The 20247-nt window shown below is 44.2% G+C and overlaps 1 protein-coding gene across 1 annotated transcript in view; it reads right to left on the bottom strand.

Moving 5' to 3' along the window:
- PLA2G4F (phospholipase A2 group IVF) overlaps positions 1–20247 on the bottom strand; it is a 142459-nt gene that overhangs the window by 64556 nt on the left and 57656 nt on the right. Inside the window, exons 8-10 of the mRNA XM_077261240.1 lie at positions 18994–19160; positions 16928–17041; positions 16818–16855 (exon numbers count right to left, since the gene is read on the bottom strand). Of these exons, the coding sequence (XP_077117355.1) occupies positions 16818–16855; positions 16928–17041; positions 18994–19160 (319 nt within the window). The remainder of the gene's footprint in view (positions 1–16817; positions 16856–16927; positions 17042–18993; positions 19161–20247) is intronic.

Here is a 20247-nt window from a genome sequence, read left to right as displayed (position 1 = left end):
CATCGCGTAAAGTAATTATCCCCATCTACACTGCCTTGGTCAGACCTCATCTGGAATACTGTGTTCCATCCTGGGCATCACATTTTAAATAAGACATCGAAAAACTGGAGCAAGTTCAGAGAAGCGCTACCAGGATAGTGAGAAGAGTGCAAACTATGTCCTATGAGGAATGGTTAAAGGATCTGGGAATGTTTAGCTTCCAAAAACTTAATAAGGATATTAAGGATACTTAATAGCTGCCTACAAGTATCTGAAGGGATGTCACAGTGTAGAGGGATCATCCTTTATTCCTATTTGCACATGGAAACACAAGAAGCAATGGAATTAAACTGAAAGGGAGAAGATGCAGATTACCGTATATACTCGAGTATAAGCCGACCCGAGTATAAGCCGACCCCCCTAATTTTGCCACAAAAAACTGGGAAAACTTATTGACTCGAGTATAAGCCTAGGGTGGAAAATGCAGCAGCTACCGGTGAATTTCAAAAATAAAAATAGATGCTCCATACTGTTCATTATTGCCCCATAGCTGTGCCATATAGTGCTCTGCACCATTATTGCCCCATAGCTGTGCCATACAGTGCTCTGCACCATTATTGCCCCATAGCTGTGCCATATAGTGCTCTGCACCGTCCATTATTGCCCCATAGCTGTGCCATACAGTGCTCTGCACCATTATTGCCCCATAGCTGTGTCATATAGTGCTCTGCACCATTATTGCCCCATAGCTGTGCCATACAGTGCTCTGCACCATTACTGCCCCATAGCTGTGCCATATAGTGCTCTGCACCATTATTCCCCCATAGCTGTGCCATAGTGCTCTGCACCATTATTGCCCCATAGCTGTGCCATATAGTGCTCTGCACCGTCCATTATTGCCCCATAGCTGTGCCATACAGTGCTCTGCACCATTATTGCCCCATAGCTGTGTCATATAGTGCTCTGCACCATTATTGCCCCATAGCTGTGCCATACAGTGCTCTGCACCATTACTGCCCCATAGCTGTGCCATATAGTGCTCTGCACCATTATTCCCCCATAGCTGTGCCATAGTGCTCTGCACCATTATTGCCCCATAGCTGTGCCATACAGTGCTCTGCACCATTACTGCCCCATAGCTGTGCCATATAGTGCTCTGCACCATTATTCCCCCATAGCTGTGCCATAGTGCTCTGCACCATTATTGCCCCATAGCTGTGTCATATAGTGCTCTGCACCATTATTGCCCCATAGCTGTGCCATACAGTGCTCTGCACCATTACTGCCCCATAGCTGTGCCATATAGTGCTCTGCACCATTATTGCCCCATAGCTGTGCCATAGTGCTCTGCACCATTATTGCCCCATAGCTGTGCCATACAGTGCTCTGCACCGTCCATTATTGCCCCATAGCTGTGCCATATAGTGCTCTGCACTGTTCATTATTGCCCCATAGCTGTGCCATATAGTGCTCTGCACCATTATTGCCCCATAGCTGTGCCATATAGTGCTCTGCACCATTATTGCCCCATAGCTGTGCCATACAGTGCTCTGCACCATTATTGCCCCATAGCTCTGCCATATAGTGCTCTGCACCATTATTGCCCCATAGCTGTGCCATACAGTGCTCTGCACCATTATTGCCCCATAGCTCTGCCATATAGTGCTCTGCACCATTATTGCCCCATAGCTGTGCCATACAGTGCTCTGCACCATTACTGCCCCATAGCTGTGCCATATAGTGCTCTGCACCATTACTGCCCCATAGCTGTGCCATATAGTGCTCTGCACCGTCCATTATTGCCCCATAGCTGTGCTGCTGCTGCTGCAATAAAAATAATAAAACACATACTCACCTCTCTTGCAGCTCCTCGGCGCCATCTTCCCGGCGTCTCCCTGCACTGACTGATCAGGCAGAGGGCGGCGCGCACACTATATGCGTCATCGCGCCCTCTGACCTGCACAGTCAGTGCGGAGAGAGAGAGACGCCGGGAAGATGGAGACAGCGCCCGGCGTGTGGAACGAGGACAGGTGAATATGTCATACTTACCTGCTCCCGGCGTCCCGCTCCTTCCCCCTGCCTGTCTTCGGTGCCGCAGCCTCTTCCTCTGTCAGCGGTCACCGGTGTTCTGAAAATTGTCGGCATGTCGTAGATAGTAGGGATGGGCGAGGCTACGGAGTCACGTGCCGCAAACTGACCAATCACGGCCAAGCAACAGCTGAAGATGCAGGGTGGAGAGAAGAGGAGCTCTGGGCGGGGCTCTGGGCGGCAACATGCCTGAAAATTTCAGGGACGGGCGTGATTATGGCACCTGGGGGCCTGGTTAAAACCACAATAGTGAGGGAGGGGGCGTGACAAAGGGAGGGGGGCGTTACTATGCTCAGAAATTTCAGGGCGTCTTCATTTCTGCAAAGGGGGGTGATTAAAGCAGCGGGGAGTGACTACATGCCGAGAAGGGGAGTGTATCCATGCCCAGAAATTTCACCAGAGGGACGATGCTGAAGTTGGTTTCTTATTCGTTCAGTTTCTTATTCGGCTATTTTTTATTTTCTGTTTTTTTTCAGGTTTTTCAATAAAAATAAACCATTGTAAGTATATAATATTATGCGGTCATGTGCCCTCTTGTGAATACACTTAAAAACAGATAAAAATATTAGAAGGCTGGCACAAAAATGGGCATCAAAGTGGGCACTGAGGTATGGTATTAAAGGTGTTAAATGGCTTTGTGCCACTGATCTGACACCTGACTTGCATACCTTGTGATGCCACACATCAAGTTCCTGTCAATCCAGCCTGGCACAAATGGGTTCTGGGCATCAGAACTGGCATCAAATGGGGCAAACAGCCCATTTTCACAGATTTGAATAAGTAACTGATGTTTTTAAGGGGTTAAATGGCTTTGTGCCACTGATCTGACACCTGACTTGCATACCTTGTGATGCCACACATCAAGTTCCTGTCAATCCAGCCTGGCATAAATGGGTTCTGGGCATCAGAACTGGCATCAAAGTGGGCAGAGAACCAATTTTCACACATGCGAATAAGTAACAGCTATTTTTAAGGGGTTAAATGCCTTTGTGCTACTTATTAAACACCTGATTTACATACCTACTGATGCCCCACATGAAATCCATGTCACTCCAGCCTGGCACAAATGTGTTCTGGGCATCAAAACTGGCATCAAATGGGGCAAATCGCCCATTTTCACTGATTTGAATAAGTAACAGCTATTTTTAAGGGGTTAAATGCCTTTGTGCCACTGATCTAACACCTGATTTACATACCTACTGATGCCCCACATGAAATCCATGTCACTCCAGCCTGGCACAAATGGGTTCTGGGCATCAAAACTGGCATCAAATGGGGCAAATCGCCCATTTTCACAGATTTGAATAAGTAACAGCTATTTTTAAGGGGTTAAATAGCTTTGTGCCACTGATCTAACACCTGATTTACATACCTACTGATGCCCCACATGAAATACATGTCACTCCAGCCTGGCACAAATGGGTTCTGGGCATCAGAACTGGCATCAAAATGGTCAAATCGCCCATTTTCACAGATTTGAATAAGTAACAGCTATTTTTGAGAGGTTAAATGCCTTTGTGCCACTGATTTAACACCTGATTAACATACCTAATGATGCCCCACATGAAATCCATGTCACTCCAGCCTGGCACAAATGGGTTCTGGGCATCAGAACTGGCATCAAATGGGGCAAACAGCCCATTTTCACAGATTTGAATAAGTAACTGATGTTTTTAAGGGGTTAAATGCCTTTGGGCCACTGATCTGACACTTAAAATACACAGACAGTGATGCCCTGCATCAAACCCAGGTCCCTTCAGCCTGGCCCAAATGGGTTCTGGGCACCAGAACTGGCATCAAAGTGGGCAAACAGCCAATTTTCGCAGATTTGAATAAGTAACTGATGTTTTTAAGGGGTTAAATGCCTTTGGGCCACTGATCTGACACTTAAAATACACAGACAGTGATGCCCTGCATCAAACCCAGGTCTCTCCAGCCTGGCCCAAATGGGTTCTGGGCACCAGAACTGGCATCAAAGTGGGCAAACAGCCCATTTTCACAGATTTGAATAAGTAAGTGGTGTTTTTAAGGGGTTAAATTCCTTTGTGCCACTGATACCAGAGTGCATACATATAGAACAGGGAGCCCCACAATAAAACCAGGTCTCTTCAGCCTGGCCCTAATTAGTTCTGGGCATCAGAACTGTCATCAAACTGGGCAAACAGCCAATTTTAACAGATTTGAATAGGGACCTGCTGTTTTTAAGGGGTTAAATGGCTTTGGGCCACTGATCTGACACTTAAAATACACAAATAGCGATGCCCTGCATCAAACCCAGGTCCCTCCAGCCTAGCCCAAATGGGTTCTGGGCACCAGAATTAGCATCAAAGTGGGCAAATATAGTGGGTTGGTGTCGGGAATGCCTTGGTTACAGCATCAAAACCCTGTTATTAACTGGGTTACTGAGGAAATTGTTCAATGGTCCTTATCTAAGTCCTTGAAGTGTGTATCTGTGTTGTCTGTCGGTCTGGAAGCTATTCCGGAGTATCTGAAGGTCTTTGAAGACGTGTTCTCTGAAAGCGAGGCTGAGGTTCTACCGCCACATCCATCTTTTAATTGTGCCATCAATTTAATCTGTCTTGTCCTGAGCGGCTGGCCATGAAGGAGTATATTGCCGAGAGTCTTCGTAAGGGGCATATCCGCCCTTATGTTTCTCCTATGGCAGCTGGCTTTTTCTTTGTAAAGAAAAAAGATGGTGGTTTGAGTCCTTGCCTCGACTTTCGGGAACTCAACAAAATCACTGTGAGAAACACTTACCCACTTCCTCTCATTCCTGACTTGTGTAACCAGTTGTCTGGGGCCAAATGATTTTCAAAGTTGGATTTGTGGGGAGCCTATAATTGGATAAGTGTTTGAGAGGGAGACGAGTGGAAGACGGCGTTTCTCACGTGAGAAGTTCTTTTTGAGAATCTTTTTACGTCCTTCGGGCTAACAAACACCCCTGGCCATTTTTCAAAATTTTATTAATATTGTGTTTGCTGATCTGATCGGTCACTTTGCGATTATTTACCTTGACGACATCTTGGTTTACTCCCCTGACAGTGAAACCCATTTTCACTATTTGCGTACTGTCCTTCATAGACTCAGGGAAAAACTACTTTTTTCAAAATTTGAAATGTTAATTTTTTGTACAGGAGTTATCATTTTTGGGTTTGATTGTTTCCAATGAGGGGTTTCACATGGATCCCAAGAAGGTGCAGGCTATTAGTGATTGGGTTCAGCCCCGTGACTTGAAGGGTTTGCAACTAGTGATGAGCGAGTATACTCGTTACTTGGGTTTTCCCGAGCACACTCGGGTGGTCTCCAAGTATTTATGTCTGATCAGAGATTTAGTTTTCCTTGCCGCAGCTGCATGATTTACAGCTACTAGACAGCTTGATTACATGTGGGGATTCCCTGGCAAACAGGCAACCCCCACATGTACTCAGGCTGGCTAGCAGCCATACATTATGCAGCTGCATCAACAAAAACTAAATCTCTGAGCAGTCACAAATACTCGGGAGACCACCCGAGCGTGCTCGGGAAAGCCCGAGCAACGAGTATACTCGCTCATCACTATTTGCAACGCTTCTTGGGGTTTGCAAACTACTATCGAAAGTTCATCAAGTGTTTTTTGCAGGTAGTTAATAGTGATGAGCGAATATACTTGTTGCTCGGGAAATCTCCGAGTATTTGTGACTGCTCAGAGATTTAGTTTTTGTTGACGCAGCTGCATGATTTATGGCAATTATGGCACTTAGCCTCTCTCTTCCCACTGCCCTGTAGCGGTGGCAATGGGGTAATAGTTGGGTGGTTGATGTGACCTTTGAATTGTAAGGTCACATCAAGCCCGGCTTAGTAATGGAGAGGTGTCAATAAGACAGCTATCCATTACTAATCCTATAGATCTCCTGTAATGAATAAAAAAAAAAAAAAACAACAATATACCTGTCCGTTGTTCTGTCCCACGCAGTAATCCATATCTGGGGAAAATACAGTTTGCAACCAGGACTGTACTAAGATGCTACCAGCCCAGCTGCAAACTACTGGGGAATGAGGAGATGCTGCCAGCGCAGCCTCAGTGACTAGCGGTGAAGTCACTGCGTCTACCCTCCCTGCTTGCCTGACCCGCGCTGAACTCTGGAGCGTGGGAAAATGCCAGTTCATTTTCCCACGCTGCAGAGTTCATTGCAGTTCAAGCCGGAAGGGAGGGCAGACTATGTGACATCAGCACTAGTCTCTGTAGCTGCACTGGCAGCATCTCCTCATTCCCCAGTAGTTTGCAGCCATGGCGGTTGCATTTCAGCACCGCTCCTAGTTGCAAACTGTATTTTCCCCAGATATTGATTACTGCGTGGGACAGAACGACTGACAGGTATGGTATATTGTTGGGTTTTTGTTTTTGTTTTTTTTTTAATTACAGGAGAACAAGGGCGTTGTATGTATTAGCTGGATAATAAGGATGAAAAACTGTGTTTAGTGTTTTATTTCATTAAAAGACTTTATCCTGGCTGCGTCTTTATTGAACCTGTAACAACTATAGGATTAGCAATGGATAGGTGTCTTCTTGACACTTCTCCATTACTAAGCCGGGCTTGATGTGACCTTACAATATAAAGGTCACATCAACCCCCAAACTATTACCCCATATACCACCGATACAGGGCAGCGGGAAGAGAGAGGCTAAGTGCTGAAATTGGTGAATCTTAAAAATGTGACATTTCTGGGGAGGCTGAGAGCTAGTGTTTGTAGCCATGAGGGGTCAATATCCATGGCCCCTTCCTAGGCTATGAATATCAGCCCGCAGCTGTCTGCATAGCTTTTTCTGGAATTTAATTATAAGGGTACCCCATGTGATTTTTGGGGGCTACCCTATTTTAATAGCCAGTAAACACTAAAAATACAGCTGTGGGCTCATATTCATAGCCTGGGGAGATCCATGGGTATTAACCCCTTCTTAGGCTATAAACATTGGCCTCCAGTCGCTGGCTTTCCCTCTCTGGATTGGAAAATTATGCGGGAGCCCGCAACATTTTTTCCCCCCAAAATAATCTTTTATTAATTACATACATGTCCTCTAATTTGCACACACACTATACTAATTGTATTGATCACTGACATATACAGTACATATCTAACTATTCTGCATCTACTTAGTGTATGTAAACCATGTCTTCTATCCTGTCGGCTCCAGCAGTGATTTTAGAGAGGCTGACAAATGAATTACCGGCTATTCTTCTATGTATCTCTCTCTGCAATATAAAGACTATATATATACAGTGTATATATATATATATATATATATATATATATATATATATATATAACCATATGCAAGAAGAAAGAGAAGGCACTCACCGATCTAAATTTCCCAACTTTATTTCATCTTAATGTTAAAAAAATTCCATGGCCGGGGGAGTGAGGAGCGGAGTTCTTGTGAGCAGGGATAGACGACGGCCGTTTGTGCTTGCGCTTCCACGGGTCAGTATTTTGTTAACATGAAGATGAAATAAAGTTGGGAATTTTAGATCGGTGAGTGCCTTCTCTTTCTTCTTGCATATGGTCATGGATTTTCGTGTATTTTCAGAAGAGCACCTATGATCTTGATGCATGGCTGATGCTAGGACTATTATTCATTAATACCTGAACCCGAAATTTTTGGATAACCTCGTTTCACAGACAGTGCCGTTCGTTTTTGGTCTTCTTGGCGTTATATATATATATATACACACACCCACTAGCTATTGAACCTGTTCTACGCCCGGGTGGCGAGCATTTGTATTGGTATATGGTCTCCATCCTGGTATGCGCCTCTTCCATCCTGCCCCCTAATCTTATCATGTGCTGCTACCATCTTGCACCCCCATCCTGTCATACGCTGCTCCCATCCTGCGCCCCCTTCCTGTCATGTGCAGCCCCATCCTGTGCCCTCATCCTGTTTTGTGCGCCTCCATCTTGTCATGTGCTACTCTTTTCCTGTGCCCTCATCCTGTCATGTGCTGCTCCCATCCTGCGCCCCCATCCTGTCATGTGCTGCTTTCATCCTGCGCCCCATCCTGTCATGTGCTGCTCCCATTCTGCGCCCCCATTCTGTAATGTGCTGCTCCCATCCTGCGCCCCCATTCTGTCATGTGCTGCTCCCATCCTGCGCCCCATTCTGTAATGTGCTGCACCCATTCTGCGCCCCCATTCTGTCATGTGCTGCTCCCATCGTTGATGGCCCCCATAAGATGCTCCATAGCATAATATGCCCCGTATGCTGATGCTGCGATTTCAAAAAAAAAAATGACAGACTCACCTCTCGTCGCTGGGCGCCGAGTGCCTAAGCAGGCGGGAACACCAGCGCACTATGGGGGTCAGGTGCTGGAGTCGCCGCTGGCTAAGGCCCCCGGTGTAACAGCGTGTCCCTCCCCCGGCCTGTGTCCCTGGACTGCTATGTAATCAGGCTTGAGTCAACAACCAGAAGGGGGAGCTTTCCCTCATGGAGGGATGGATCCCAGGACACAGAACAATAGACTCATGTGTTGGCTGATTCAATTGTGTGGTGACTTGCGAAGGGCTGGGATCGTATGCTGAGGCGAGATCCTGGTGCCCGTGTGTGGAGGATTAAAAGCTGCCACGTGGAATGGTGTTGTGTCCCTCATCTGCTGGATCCAGTAAACCCATCCCAGGATTATTTTTCTTTTGCCTGGCTTCGGATTGCCAGGTGGCGCCCCCGGATCTGCTCCCTTTGTGTGGACTCATTGTAGACTAATTACGGACGCTGCAGAATTACTTTGATTTGTGTTGTCCCAGTTCCGATAAATTTTATTGGATTGATTACTGGCGTGGTGTCTCTTCCTGCTCTGTCGCATGCCCCGTCACACCCGGCACTTGCGATATTCACCTGTCTCTGTTCCACCGCCGCGCGCCACTCTGTCATCCGTGTCCTCTGGCTGTGACTGTTGAGGCAGGGGGCGCGCACTGACCACGTCATCGCGCCCTATGACCTGAACGTCACAGCCAGAGGATGCGGAAGACCCGGCGGTGGAACGGGGACAGGTGAATATAGCATGGCTCACCCTCCCCCTTCATACTCACCCTCCTGGTGCGTCTCTGCTTCTCCGTTGGAGATAGCGGTATGCGTTCAGTGCTTACTCATACCGCGATCTCCTGGGCCACAATCCTCCTCCCCGGATGCGTCACACTGTGGGATCCAGACTGTGCAGACGCGTCGCGCTTGCGCAGTCTATAAAGGCTTTGGACAGAGTGACGCTATCAGCGTTATAATATATATATATATCTAATATATAAAGCTGAATGTGTGTGTGTGTGTATGTATGTATGTATGTATGTATGTCCGGGATTGGCATCTGAACCGTCGCAGCTACAGCCACAAAATTTTGCACAGTCACACGTCTGGACCCCGAGAGCGTCATAGGCTATGTTGTGAGGTGAAATTTTAACCCCGTGCTTTCCAATTCACCAAACAATTTTGCCCCTATCTACATAATGGGGAAAAAGTGAAAGGAAAAGTGTTGGAGGCGTCGCAGCTACAGGCACAAAATTTTGCACAGTCACACGTCTGGGCCCCGAGAGCGTCAAAGCTATGTTGTGAGGTGAAATTTTAACCCCGCGCTTTCCAATTCACCAAACAATTTTGCCCCTATCTTCATAATGGGGAAAAAATGAAAGGAAAAGTGTTGGAGGCAAATTAACAGCTGCCAGATGTGAACAAGGGGGACTTAAAGAATGACAGCGATGGCGCCAAAGAGTATATACTGTACAGTTGCTAAGGTGGTGCCCCAACATGGGATAATCGCCACACCACCACGGGGATATGAACACACACACAAAATGCGCCACAGACTACCATGTGCTCAAACACATATACCACCCTCAGCGCACATTTCACCACACATACACCAACCTCGCCACATAAAAGTAGAAACACAAAAGTCGCCGCTCAAAACTCGCCACGCGCAAAACTCTCCACATGCAAAACTCACCACACGTGCAAAACTCACCTCATGGAAAACTCGCCACACGCAAATCTTGCACACGCAGAAAAATTGCCACATGCACAAAAGTTGCAACACATGCAAAAGTTGCCTCACACAAAACTTGCACATACTCAAAAGGCACCACACATAAAACTCGCCACGCGCAAAACTCGCCATGCGCAAAACTTGCTGCACACAACTTGCTACACTAACCTGTCACATGCAACTCGACACACAAAAAGTTGCTACACGCATGTCGCCACACAAAACTCATCTCACAAAAGTCCCTACATGCATGTCGCCACACGCAACTCAACACACACAACTTGACACACGAAACTCGCCCTAAAACACACACAAGTCTGGTATTATCCTTCAAAAATAAAAATCTGATTAATAAGCAGACAAACTACAAGAGCAACAAATGTACCATATAGGAATCCGGCAGCTGTCAGTCACATGACCAGTCTATTATGTGTATGTGTGAGCTAATATATACTGCCAGGGGGTGGGCTTACTGTTGGCTGGGGATTTATCAGGCTGCCATTTTAGCTTAAAAATACTGAGGTAAAAATACTGACCAAATAACGTGTGAACGAGGGCTAATACAGGAGGAGATGACATACAGCTATATACTATATACAGGAGGAGATGACACACAGGTATATACTATTTACAGGGGAGATGACACACAGGTATATACTATATACAGGAGGAGATGACACACAGATATATACTATATACAGGAGAGATGACACACAGGTATATACTATATAGAGGAGGAGATGACATGCAGGTACATACTACATACAGGAGGAGATGACACACAGGTATATACTATATACAGGAGCAGATTACCTACAGGTATATAGTATATACAGGAGGAGATGACATACAGGTATATGCTATGTATAGGAGGAGATGACATACAGGTATATACTATATACAGGAGGAGATGACACACAGATATATACTATATACAGGAGATTACATACAGGTATATCTAATATATAAAGCTGAATGTGTGTATGTATGTATGTGTGTATGTCCGGGATTGGCATCTGCACCGTCGCAGCTACAGCCACAAAATTTTGCACAGTCACACGTCTGGACCCCGGGAGCGTCATAGGCTATGTTGTGAGGTGAAATTTTAACCCCGCGCGTTCCAATTCACCAAACAATTTTGCCCCTATCTACATAATGGGGAAAAAGTGAAGGGAAAAGTGTTGGAGGAAAATTGACAGCTGCCAGATGTGAACAATGAGGACTTAAAGAATGAGAGCGATGGCGACAAAGAGTATATACCGTACAGTTGCTAAGGTGGGGCCCTGACATGGGATACTCACCACACACGGGGATATGAACACAAACACAAAATGCACCACACACTACCACGTGCTTGAACACATATACGACCCTCAGCACACAATTCACCACACACACACCAACCTCGCCACATAAAAGTCGAAACACAAAAGTCACCACTCAAAACTCGCAACGCGCAAAACTCACCTCATGGAAAACTCACCTCATGCAAAACTTGCACACACAGAAAAATTGCCACATGTACAAAAGTTGCACCACATGCAAAAGTTGCCTCACACAAAACTTGCACATACTCAAAAGGCACCACACATGAAACTTGCCACGCGCAAAACTCGCCATGCACAAATCTTGCTGCACACAACTTGCTACACTAACCTGTCACATGCAACTCGACACACAAAATGTTGCTACACGCATGTCGCCACACAAAACTCATCTCACAAAAGTCGCTACATGCATGTCGCCACACGCAACTCAACACACACAACTTGACACATGAAACTCGCCCTAAAACACACACAAGTCTGGTATTGTCCTTCAAAAATAAAAATCTGATTAATAAGCAGACAAACTACAAGAGCAACAAATGTACCATATAGGAAATACGGCAGCTGTCAGTCACATGACCTGTCTATTATGTGTATGTGTGAGCTAATATATACTGCCAGGGGGGAGGGCTTCCTGTTGGCTGGGGATTTATCAGGCTGCCAATAGCAACCAATCACAGCTCAGCTTCTATTTTGCTACAGTTAATTAACCTGAGCTCTGATTGGTTAATATAGGCAACAAAGACATTCTCAGTATCACAAAGCTAATATATGTTGTGAAATTCTTCTATTAGCTTGGTTTTTGCCTTTTAATAATTACATTTCTATCTATTTGTTTTGTGGTTTTTGTGTGCAGAATAAATTTTTGTTAACACATTCTATTTTGCTAACAGCAGTCATTAACCCGGGCGAAGCCGGGTAGTACAGCTAGTATATATATATATATATATATATACAGTATATATATACTGTATATATGTATACACACACACACACCACACATTTATTCTATGTGTATATCTCTATTCTATCGTAATCTAACCTGTCACTCTGATTAAAATGTACGTGGCTGATCATTTGCCGGCTTTTAATCTATCTTTCTAGAATATATACGGTATATACATTTTGAAGAATATTACGTTTTAAAACTATGTGTAAATGATTAATAACATTTCTGTATGTAAAATCTCATGTTAAAATCGCACTGCAGTCGGATGTAGATCGGGTGTTAGGTGTGAGAAGTCAGATTGTACTCGCACAAAAAACGCCTGACACTCACATGACACTTGCATTGCACTCGTCAGACTTTCCTGCAATAAATAGGACCAATTTTTAAATCGCTAGTGTGTCTCCAGCCTGTGTATGTCATAGTGGTGTGAGATCAGTGGCCAAGGTCATTTAACCCCTTAAAATTCAGTTACTTATTCAAATCATTAAAATCAATGCCAACTTTGATGCCAATTCTCACGGCCAGAACCCATTTGGGAAAAGCTAAAGTGACATGAATTTCATGCAGGGCATCAAAATGCATGTAATAATGGTGTCAGATCAGTGGCCCAAAGTCATTTAATCTCTTAAAAAATCACTTACTTATTCAAATATGTGAAAATGGGCTGTTTGCCCACTTTGATGCCAGTTCTGATGCCCAGTACCCATTTGGGCCAGGCTGAAGGGACCTGGGTTTGATGCAGGGCATCACTGTCTGTGTATTTTAAGTGTCAGATCAGTGGCCCAAAGTCATTTAACCCCTTGAAAACACCAGTTGCTTATTCAAATCTGTGAAAATGGGCTGTTTGCCGACTTTGATGCCAATTCTGGTGCCCAAAACCCATTTGGGCCAGGCTGAAGGGACCTGGGTTTGATGCAGGGCATCACTTTCTGTGTATTTTAAGTGTCAGATCAGTGGCCCAAAGGCAATTAACCCCTTAAAAACATCAGTTACTTATTCAAATCTGTGAAAATGGGCGATTTGCCCACTTTGATGCCAGTTTTGATGCCCCGAACCGATTTGTGCCAGGCTGCAGTGACTTGGATTTCATGTGGGGCATCAGTAGTTATGTAAATCAGGTGTTAGATCAGTGGCACAAAGCTATTTAACCCCTTAAAAATAGCTGTTACTTATTCAAATCTGTGAAAATGGGCGATTTGCCCCCTTTGATGCCAGTTTTGATGCCCAGAACCCATTTGTGCCAGGCTGAAGTGATTTGACTTTGATGTGGGGCATCACTAGGTATGTAAATCAGGTGTTAGATTAGTGGCACAAAGGCATTTAACCCCTTAAAAATAGCTGTTACTTATTCAAATCAGTGAAAATGGGCGATTTGCCCCATTTGATGCCAGTTTTGATGCCCAGAACACATTTGTGCCAGGCTGGAGTGACATGGATTTCATGTGGGGCATCATTAGGTATGTTAATCAGGTGTTAAATCAGTGGCACAAAGGCATTTAACCTCTCAAAAATAGCTGTTACTTATTCAAATCTGTGAAAATGGGCGATTTGACCATTTTGATGCCAGTTCTGATGCCCAGAACCCATTTGTGCCAGGCTGGAGTGACATGTATTTCAAGTGGGGCATCAGTAGGTATGTAAATCAGGTGTTAGATCAGTGGCACAAAGCTATTTAACCTTTTAAAAATAGCTGTTACTTATTCAAATCTGTGAAAATGGGTGATTTGCCCAATTTGATGCCAGTTTTGATGCCCCGAACCGATTTGTGCCAGGCTGCAGTAACTTGGATTTCATGTGGGGCATCAGTAGGTATGTAAATCAGGTGTTAGATCAGTGGCACAAAGCTATTTAACCCCTTAAAAATAGCTGTTACTTATTCAAATCTGTGAAAATGGGCTATTTGCCCCCTTTGATGCCAGTTCTGATGCCCAGAACCCATTTGTGCCAGGCTGGATTGACTTGGATTTCATGTGGGGCATCAGTAGGTATGTAAATCAGGTGTTAGATCAGTGGCACAAAGGCATTTAACCCCTTAAAAATAGCTGTTACTTATTCAAATCAGTGAAAATGGGCGATTTGCCCCATTTGATGCCAGTTTTGATGCCCAGAACACATTTGTGCCAGGCTGGAGTGACATGGATTTCATGTGGGGCATCAGTAGGTATGTAAATCAGGTGTTAGATCAGTGGCACAAAGGCATTTAACCCCTTAAAAATAGCTATTACTTATTCAAATCAGTGAAAATGGGCGATTTGCCCCATTTGATGCCAGTTTTGATGCCCAGAACCCATTTGTGCCAGGCTGGAGTGACATGGATTTCATGTGGGGCATCAGTAGGTATGTAAATCAGGTGTTTAATAAGTAGCACAAAGGCATTTAACCCCTTAAAAATAGCTGTTACTTATTCGCATGTGTGAAAATTGGTTCTCTGCCCACTTTGATGCCAATTCTGATGCCCAGAACCCATTTATGCCAGGCTGGATTGACAGGAACTTGATGTGTGGCATCACAAGGTATGCAAGTCAGGTGTCAGATCAGTGGCACAAAGCCATTTAACCCCTTAAAAACATCAGTTACTTATTCAAATCTGTGAAAATGGGCTGTTTGCCCCATTTGATGCCAGTTCTGATGCCCAGAACCCATTTGTGCCAGGCTGGATTGACAGGAACTTGATGTGTGGCATCACAAGGTATGCAAGTCAGGTGTCAGATCAGTGGCACAAAGCCATTTAACACCTTTAATACCATACCTCAGTGCCCACTTTGATGCCCATTTTTGTGCCAGCCTTCTAATATTTTTATCTGTTTTTAAGTGTATTCACAAGAGGGCACATGACCGCATAATATTATATACTTACAATGGTTTATTTTTATTGAAAAACCTGAAAAAAAACAGAAAATAAAAAATAGCCGAATAAGAAACTGAACGAATAAGAAACCAACTTCAGCATCGTCCCTCTGGTGAAATTTCTGGGCATGGATACACTCCCCTTCTCGGCATGTAGTCACTCCCCGCTGCTTTAATCACCCCCCTTTGCAGAAATGAAGACGCCCTGAAATTTCTGAGCATAGTAACGCCCCCCTCCCTTTGTCACGCCCCCTCCCTCACTATTGTGGTTTTAACCAGGCCCCCAGGTGCCATAATCACGCCCGTCCCTGAAATTTTCAGGCATGTTGCCGCCCAGAGCCCCGCCCAGAGCTCCTCTTCTCTCCACCCTGCATCTTCAGCTGTTGCTTGGCCGTGATTGGTCAGTTTGCGGCACGTGACTCCGTAGCCTCGCCCATCCCTACTATCTACGACATGCCGACAATTTTCAGAACACCGGCACCGCTTCATTAGAGAAATGAATAGGCGGCTCCGCCCCTATGGGAGGTGGAGCAGCCTATTCATTTCTCTAATGAGCGGTCCCACGTGACCGCTCAGGGGAAGAGGCTGCTGCACCCGGAGACCGTGGGACGGGCAGGGGGAGTGACAGGATCGCCGGGACTAGGTAAGTATGCCTCAGCGCCCTCTCCCCCTCACCCGCCGACCCCACCGCCGACCGTGACTCGAGTATAAGCCGAGGGGGCACTTTCAGCCCAAAAATTTGGGCTGAAAATCTCGGCTTATACTCGAGTATATACGGTAGATAATAGAAAAAACGATTTGACAGTGAAGGTGGTCAATGAGTGGAACAGCCTGCTACAAGAGGTGGGGAGTTCTCCTTCAATGGACGTCTTCTAACAGAGGCTGTTTAAGATGGTTTAGCAAATCCTGCTTTGAGCAGGGGGTTGTACACACGGACCCTGGAGGTCCCTTCCAACTGTAACATTCTATGATTCTTGATGTGTCCAATTCCCCTGCAAGCGCCCCCACAGGGAAAACTGTGCATTACACAGTGTACAGAATGAAAAGCTTTTGTAGTCACACAGTGCTTATTCTTACGAGGGTTCGTAATGCTGAACTTATAATGTATTAAAATACCTAGAAGGAAATTTGAAAGCAGATGTTCCTTAACTGAGAATCCTCTCAAAGTGGATCAAACAGCTCCTCAGGCTCATCGGATTTAGCAAATATTTTTGTTCATAAAATAATAATTTTTGCAAATTGAGTGGCATCCATCAACCAAACTGATCAGCTATTACTTCCAGTGGCCGGATATAAACAGTGTATGGACTAAAACACCAGAGCTCCAATTTAAGTAGTCACCTATTGAAGACAATAAGTATTGATCTGCAGCAGCAGCCACTACACGTAACCTGTGGTGCTCCACTTTGTGCAAACTTTACATCTAGTCACCTCCAGTGGTGATGACCGCTAATCAGAAAGGATGCTGGGTGTTGAACCATAACAATTATACATCGATGACCTATCCTAAGGATTATAATGCTATTGACCACCATGACTATGAGTTATATTTTAATTTTACTTTCAGTAAAATGAGTCAGCCCTTTAAAGTAATTATTGAATTTAAAGAATGCAACTAACCTTTCTTCCTTGGTCATGCTCATATTGACAACGTAATTCTAAAAAATACAAAGATAATTAAAGCTCTGTGCAGTCCCAAACCTATTTTATAAATCAAAAAACTATTTTACCTTGGACAAAGGTAGATCAATATCAGTCTCCTGCCCTATAGGAAGTGATGACATTGGTACAGATCCTTTACCTAAAAATAATGTTCTTTTATCAAGTTCTGGTCCCATGTCATTCTTTAATAAAGAAAAAAAAATAATGTTATTTAACTTGTCATGTTGGCAGGTGTAGTTAACATAACACTTCTTACATGTAATATACAGGGTGGGCCCTGTATATGGATACACCTAAATAAAATGGGAATAGTTGGTGATATCAGCTTCCTGTTTGTGGCACATTAGTATATGGGAGGGGGAAAAGTTTTCAAGATGGGTGGTGACCATGGTGGCCATTTTGAAGTCGAATTTTACAAGAAAACAATGGTGTGCTTGGTTTTAATGCAACTGTTTACAGCCATTGACATGTCGCAGAGGTTAACACGTGAGGAGCAGACAGAAATTGTGTTGATGTCTGGTGAACGCAGTATCTGGGTCATTGCAGCGGATTTCAATGCAAGACACCCTCCTCAAGAAAACAGTCACCATTCCCATTTTATTTCTGTGTATCCATATAAATGGCCCACCCACCCAAAAAAAGTTTGCCTCATCACTGAACATAATGTTCTGTGTAAACTGAGGGTCCTGTTCTGGCATCAGTCGAACATCCCTTTGGTGGATATTAGCTACTCACAAATGGCACCCTTACAAAATCCAGCTGCTGCAGCATCTCAAAGAGGATGACCCAGATCGGAACGCTGAATTTGCAGAATGGGCAAAACAAAAATTGGAATAGGACCCTCAGTTTACACAGAACATTATGTTCAGTGATGAGGCAAACATTTTTGCGTGGGCCATTTATATGGCTACACCTAAATAACATGGGAATGGTGACAGTTCTCTTGCGTAGGGTGTCTTGCATTGAAATCTGCTGCAATAACCCGGGTACTGCGTTCACCAGACTTCAACCCAATTTCTATCCGCCCCTCACGTGTGAACCTCTGCGACATGTCAATGGCTGTAAACAATGAGACTTGTAAATAACTCATGAAAGAATAAAGTTACGTTAAAACCAAGCACACCATTGTTTTTCTTGTGAAATTCTCAATAAGTTTAATGTGTCACATGACCTTCTTCCCATTGGAAAAATAAAGTTGGATCCAAAATGGCCAACTTCAAAATGGCCACCATGGTCACCAGTCACCACCCATCTTGAAAAGTTTTCCCCCTCCCATATACTAAATGTGCCAGAAACAGGAAGCTGATATCACCAACCATTCCCATTTTATTTAGGTGTATCCATATACATGGCCCACCCTGTGCATGTATCTGAAATCCAGCTATAATGGTTGGACTCAGGACAGCGGTTTATCACCCTATATCCTGTGGTCACAGCACACAAGTATTTTGACAGGGGTTGCCATAGCACTAGGGGGCATAACAAAGGTCCTAACATCTATCATGGACGAAAACCAATTAACTGGCTGCCTGTTATGAAGGTAAGCTTAATACACTGCACTTCATAAGTAGTGTAACGTACAATTTAAGTCATCAAAAGATGCAATGTTAAGTCATAATATTTGCATAAATTTTTGAAAAAAGCTAAAGTATGAAAACAACAAAAATGCCGTTTTTAGTAAAAATATTAAAAATACAAATACAGACAGAACCCTCTCACCCCCAAAACAAAACCAACCCACGAGATACGAAATAACTTACTGATCATTGCGTATCCAAAAGTTGCTCAACCTTCATTTCATTCATTGTTTATGGGACTGCTGGTAAAAATCGAGCACTATACTCTGCTTTTTCTCGCAGTCCATAAGACAATAGCGTTTCACATACATGTGTGAGACAATCATTTCAACCAGCAGCAATCAGTAAGTCATCCTATAAATCAAGGATAACTTTCACTTCTGGGAATACCCCTTAAGGGTCAAACTTGCTTCGTCCCCAAAGTAGTTAACCCAAAATAACAATTTTTTATCCTTCCGCAAGATAGATAAGGGTATGATTGCTGAAAGCAGGGCGCTGTACTCTACAATGATATTTAAAGGGTTAAAATAAGTTAGAGCGGACTTTAGATAACGTACCTGTGCTACTTTCAGTGTCTTTAATAGACAGACGTCTATATGAGGACTCATATCTTTATCAGCATGGAAAACAAATGTGCCCTCTTCTTTAGTTTGAGACTGCTTAACTGGAGCACTTATCTGTTTCTCATAAGACCCTGGCACAGCCAGCTTTATCATGCAGTCCCCTGAATAATTAGACATGATCATAGTTAGACTTTGCATGCAACTAGTCCTTACCCCAAACACACATTCTCCCACTTTGTGTCCAACCCAAGGTTGATTTTAACATTGAGAGATAGAATATCAAAAATAAAATCCAGAAAATCACAGAGTATAAATTATATACATTTATTTGCATTTTGTAGTAAGAAATAAGTATTTGATCCCCTGCCAACCATTAAGAGTTCTGGCTCCTACAGACCAGTTAGACACTACTAGTCAACCTGTTACCTGCATTAAAGACAGCTGTCTTACATAGTCACTTTTACAAAAGACTCCTGTCCACAGACTCAATCAGTCAGACTCTAACCTCTACAACATGGGCAAGACCAAAGAGCTTTATAAGGATGTCAGGGACAAGATCATAGACCTGCACAAAACTGAGTAAGACGCTGGGTGAGAAGGAGACAACTGTGCAATAGTAAGAAAATGGAAGAAATACAAAATGACTGTCAATCGACATCGATCTGGAGCACCATGCAGAATCTCACCTCGTGGGGTATTCTTGATCATGAGGAAGGTGAGAGATCAGCCTAAAACTACACGGCGGGAACTTGTAATTAATGTCAATGCATCTGGGACCACAGTCACCAAGAAAACCATTGCTAACACATTAAGCCATAAAGGTTTAAAATCCTGCAGTGCCCGCAAGGTCCCCCTGCTCAAGAAGGCACATGTGCAGGCCCGTCTAAAGTTTGCCAATGAACAATGTGATTGATTAGGAGAAGGTGCGGTGGTCAGATGAGACAAAAATTGAGGTCTATGGCATTAATTCAACTCGCCGTGTTTGGAGGAAGATAAATGGTGCCTATAACCCAAAGAAGACCGGTCCCACTGTCAAGCTTGGAGGTGGAAACATTATGTTTTGGGGGTGTTTCTCTGCGAGGGCCAATGACTACTTAACTGAATCAATAGGAGAATGGATGTAGCCATGTGCCGTAAAATTCTGAGTGACAACCTTCTTCCCTCCACTAGGACATTAAAAATGGGTTGTGGCTGGGTCTTCCAGCAAGACAAAGACCCAAAACATACAGCCAAGGCAACAAAGGAGTG

Source organism: Ranitomeya variabilis, chromosome 1 (assembly GCF_051348905.1).
Source record: "Ranitomeya variabilis isolate aRanVar5 chromosome 1, aRanVar5.hap1, whole genome shotgun sequence".
Lineage (NCBI taxonomy): Eukaryota > Metazoa > Chordata > Amphibia > Anura > Dendrobatidae > Ranitomeya > Ranitomeya variabilis.
Note: the sequence above shows the minus strand (reverse complement) of the source record. Positions and strands in the feature narration are given on the sequence as shown.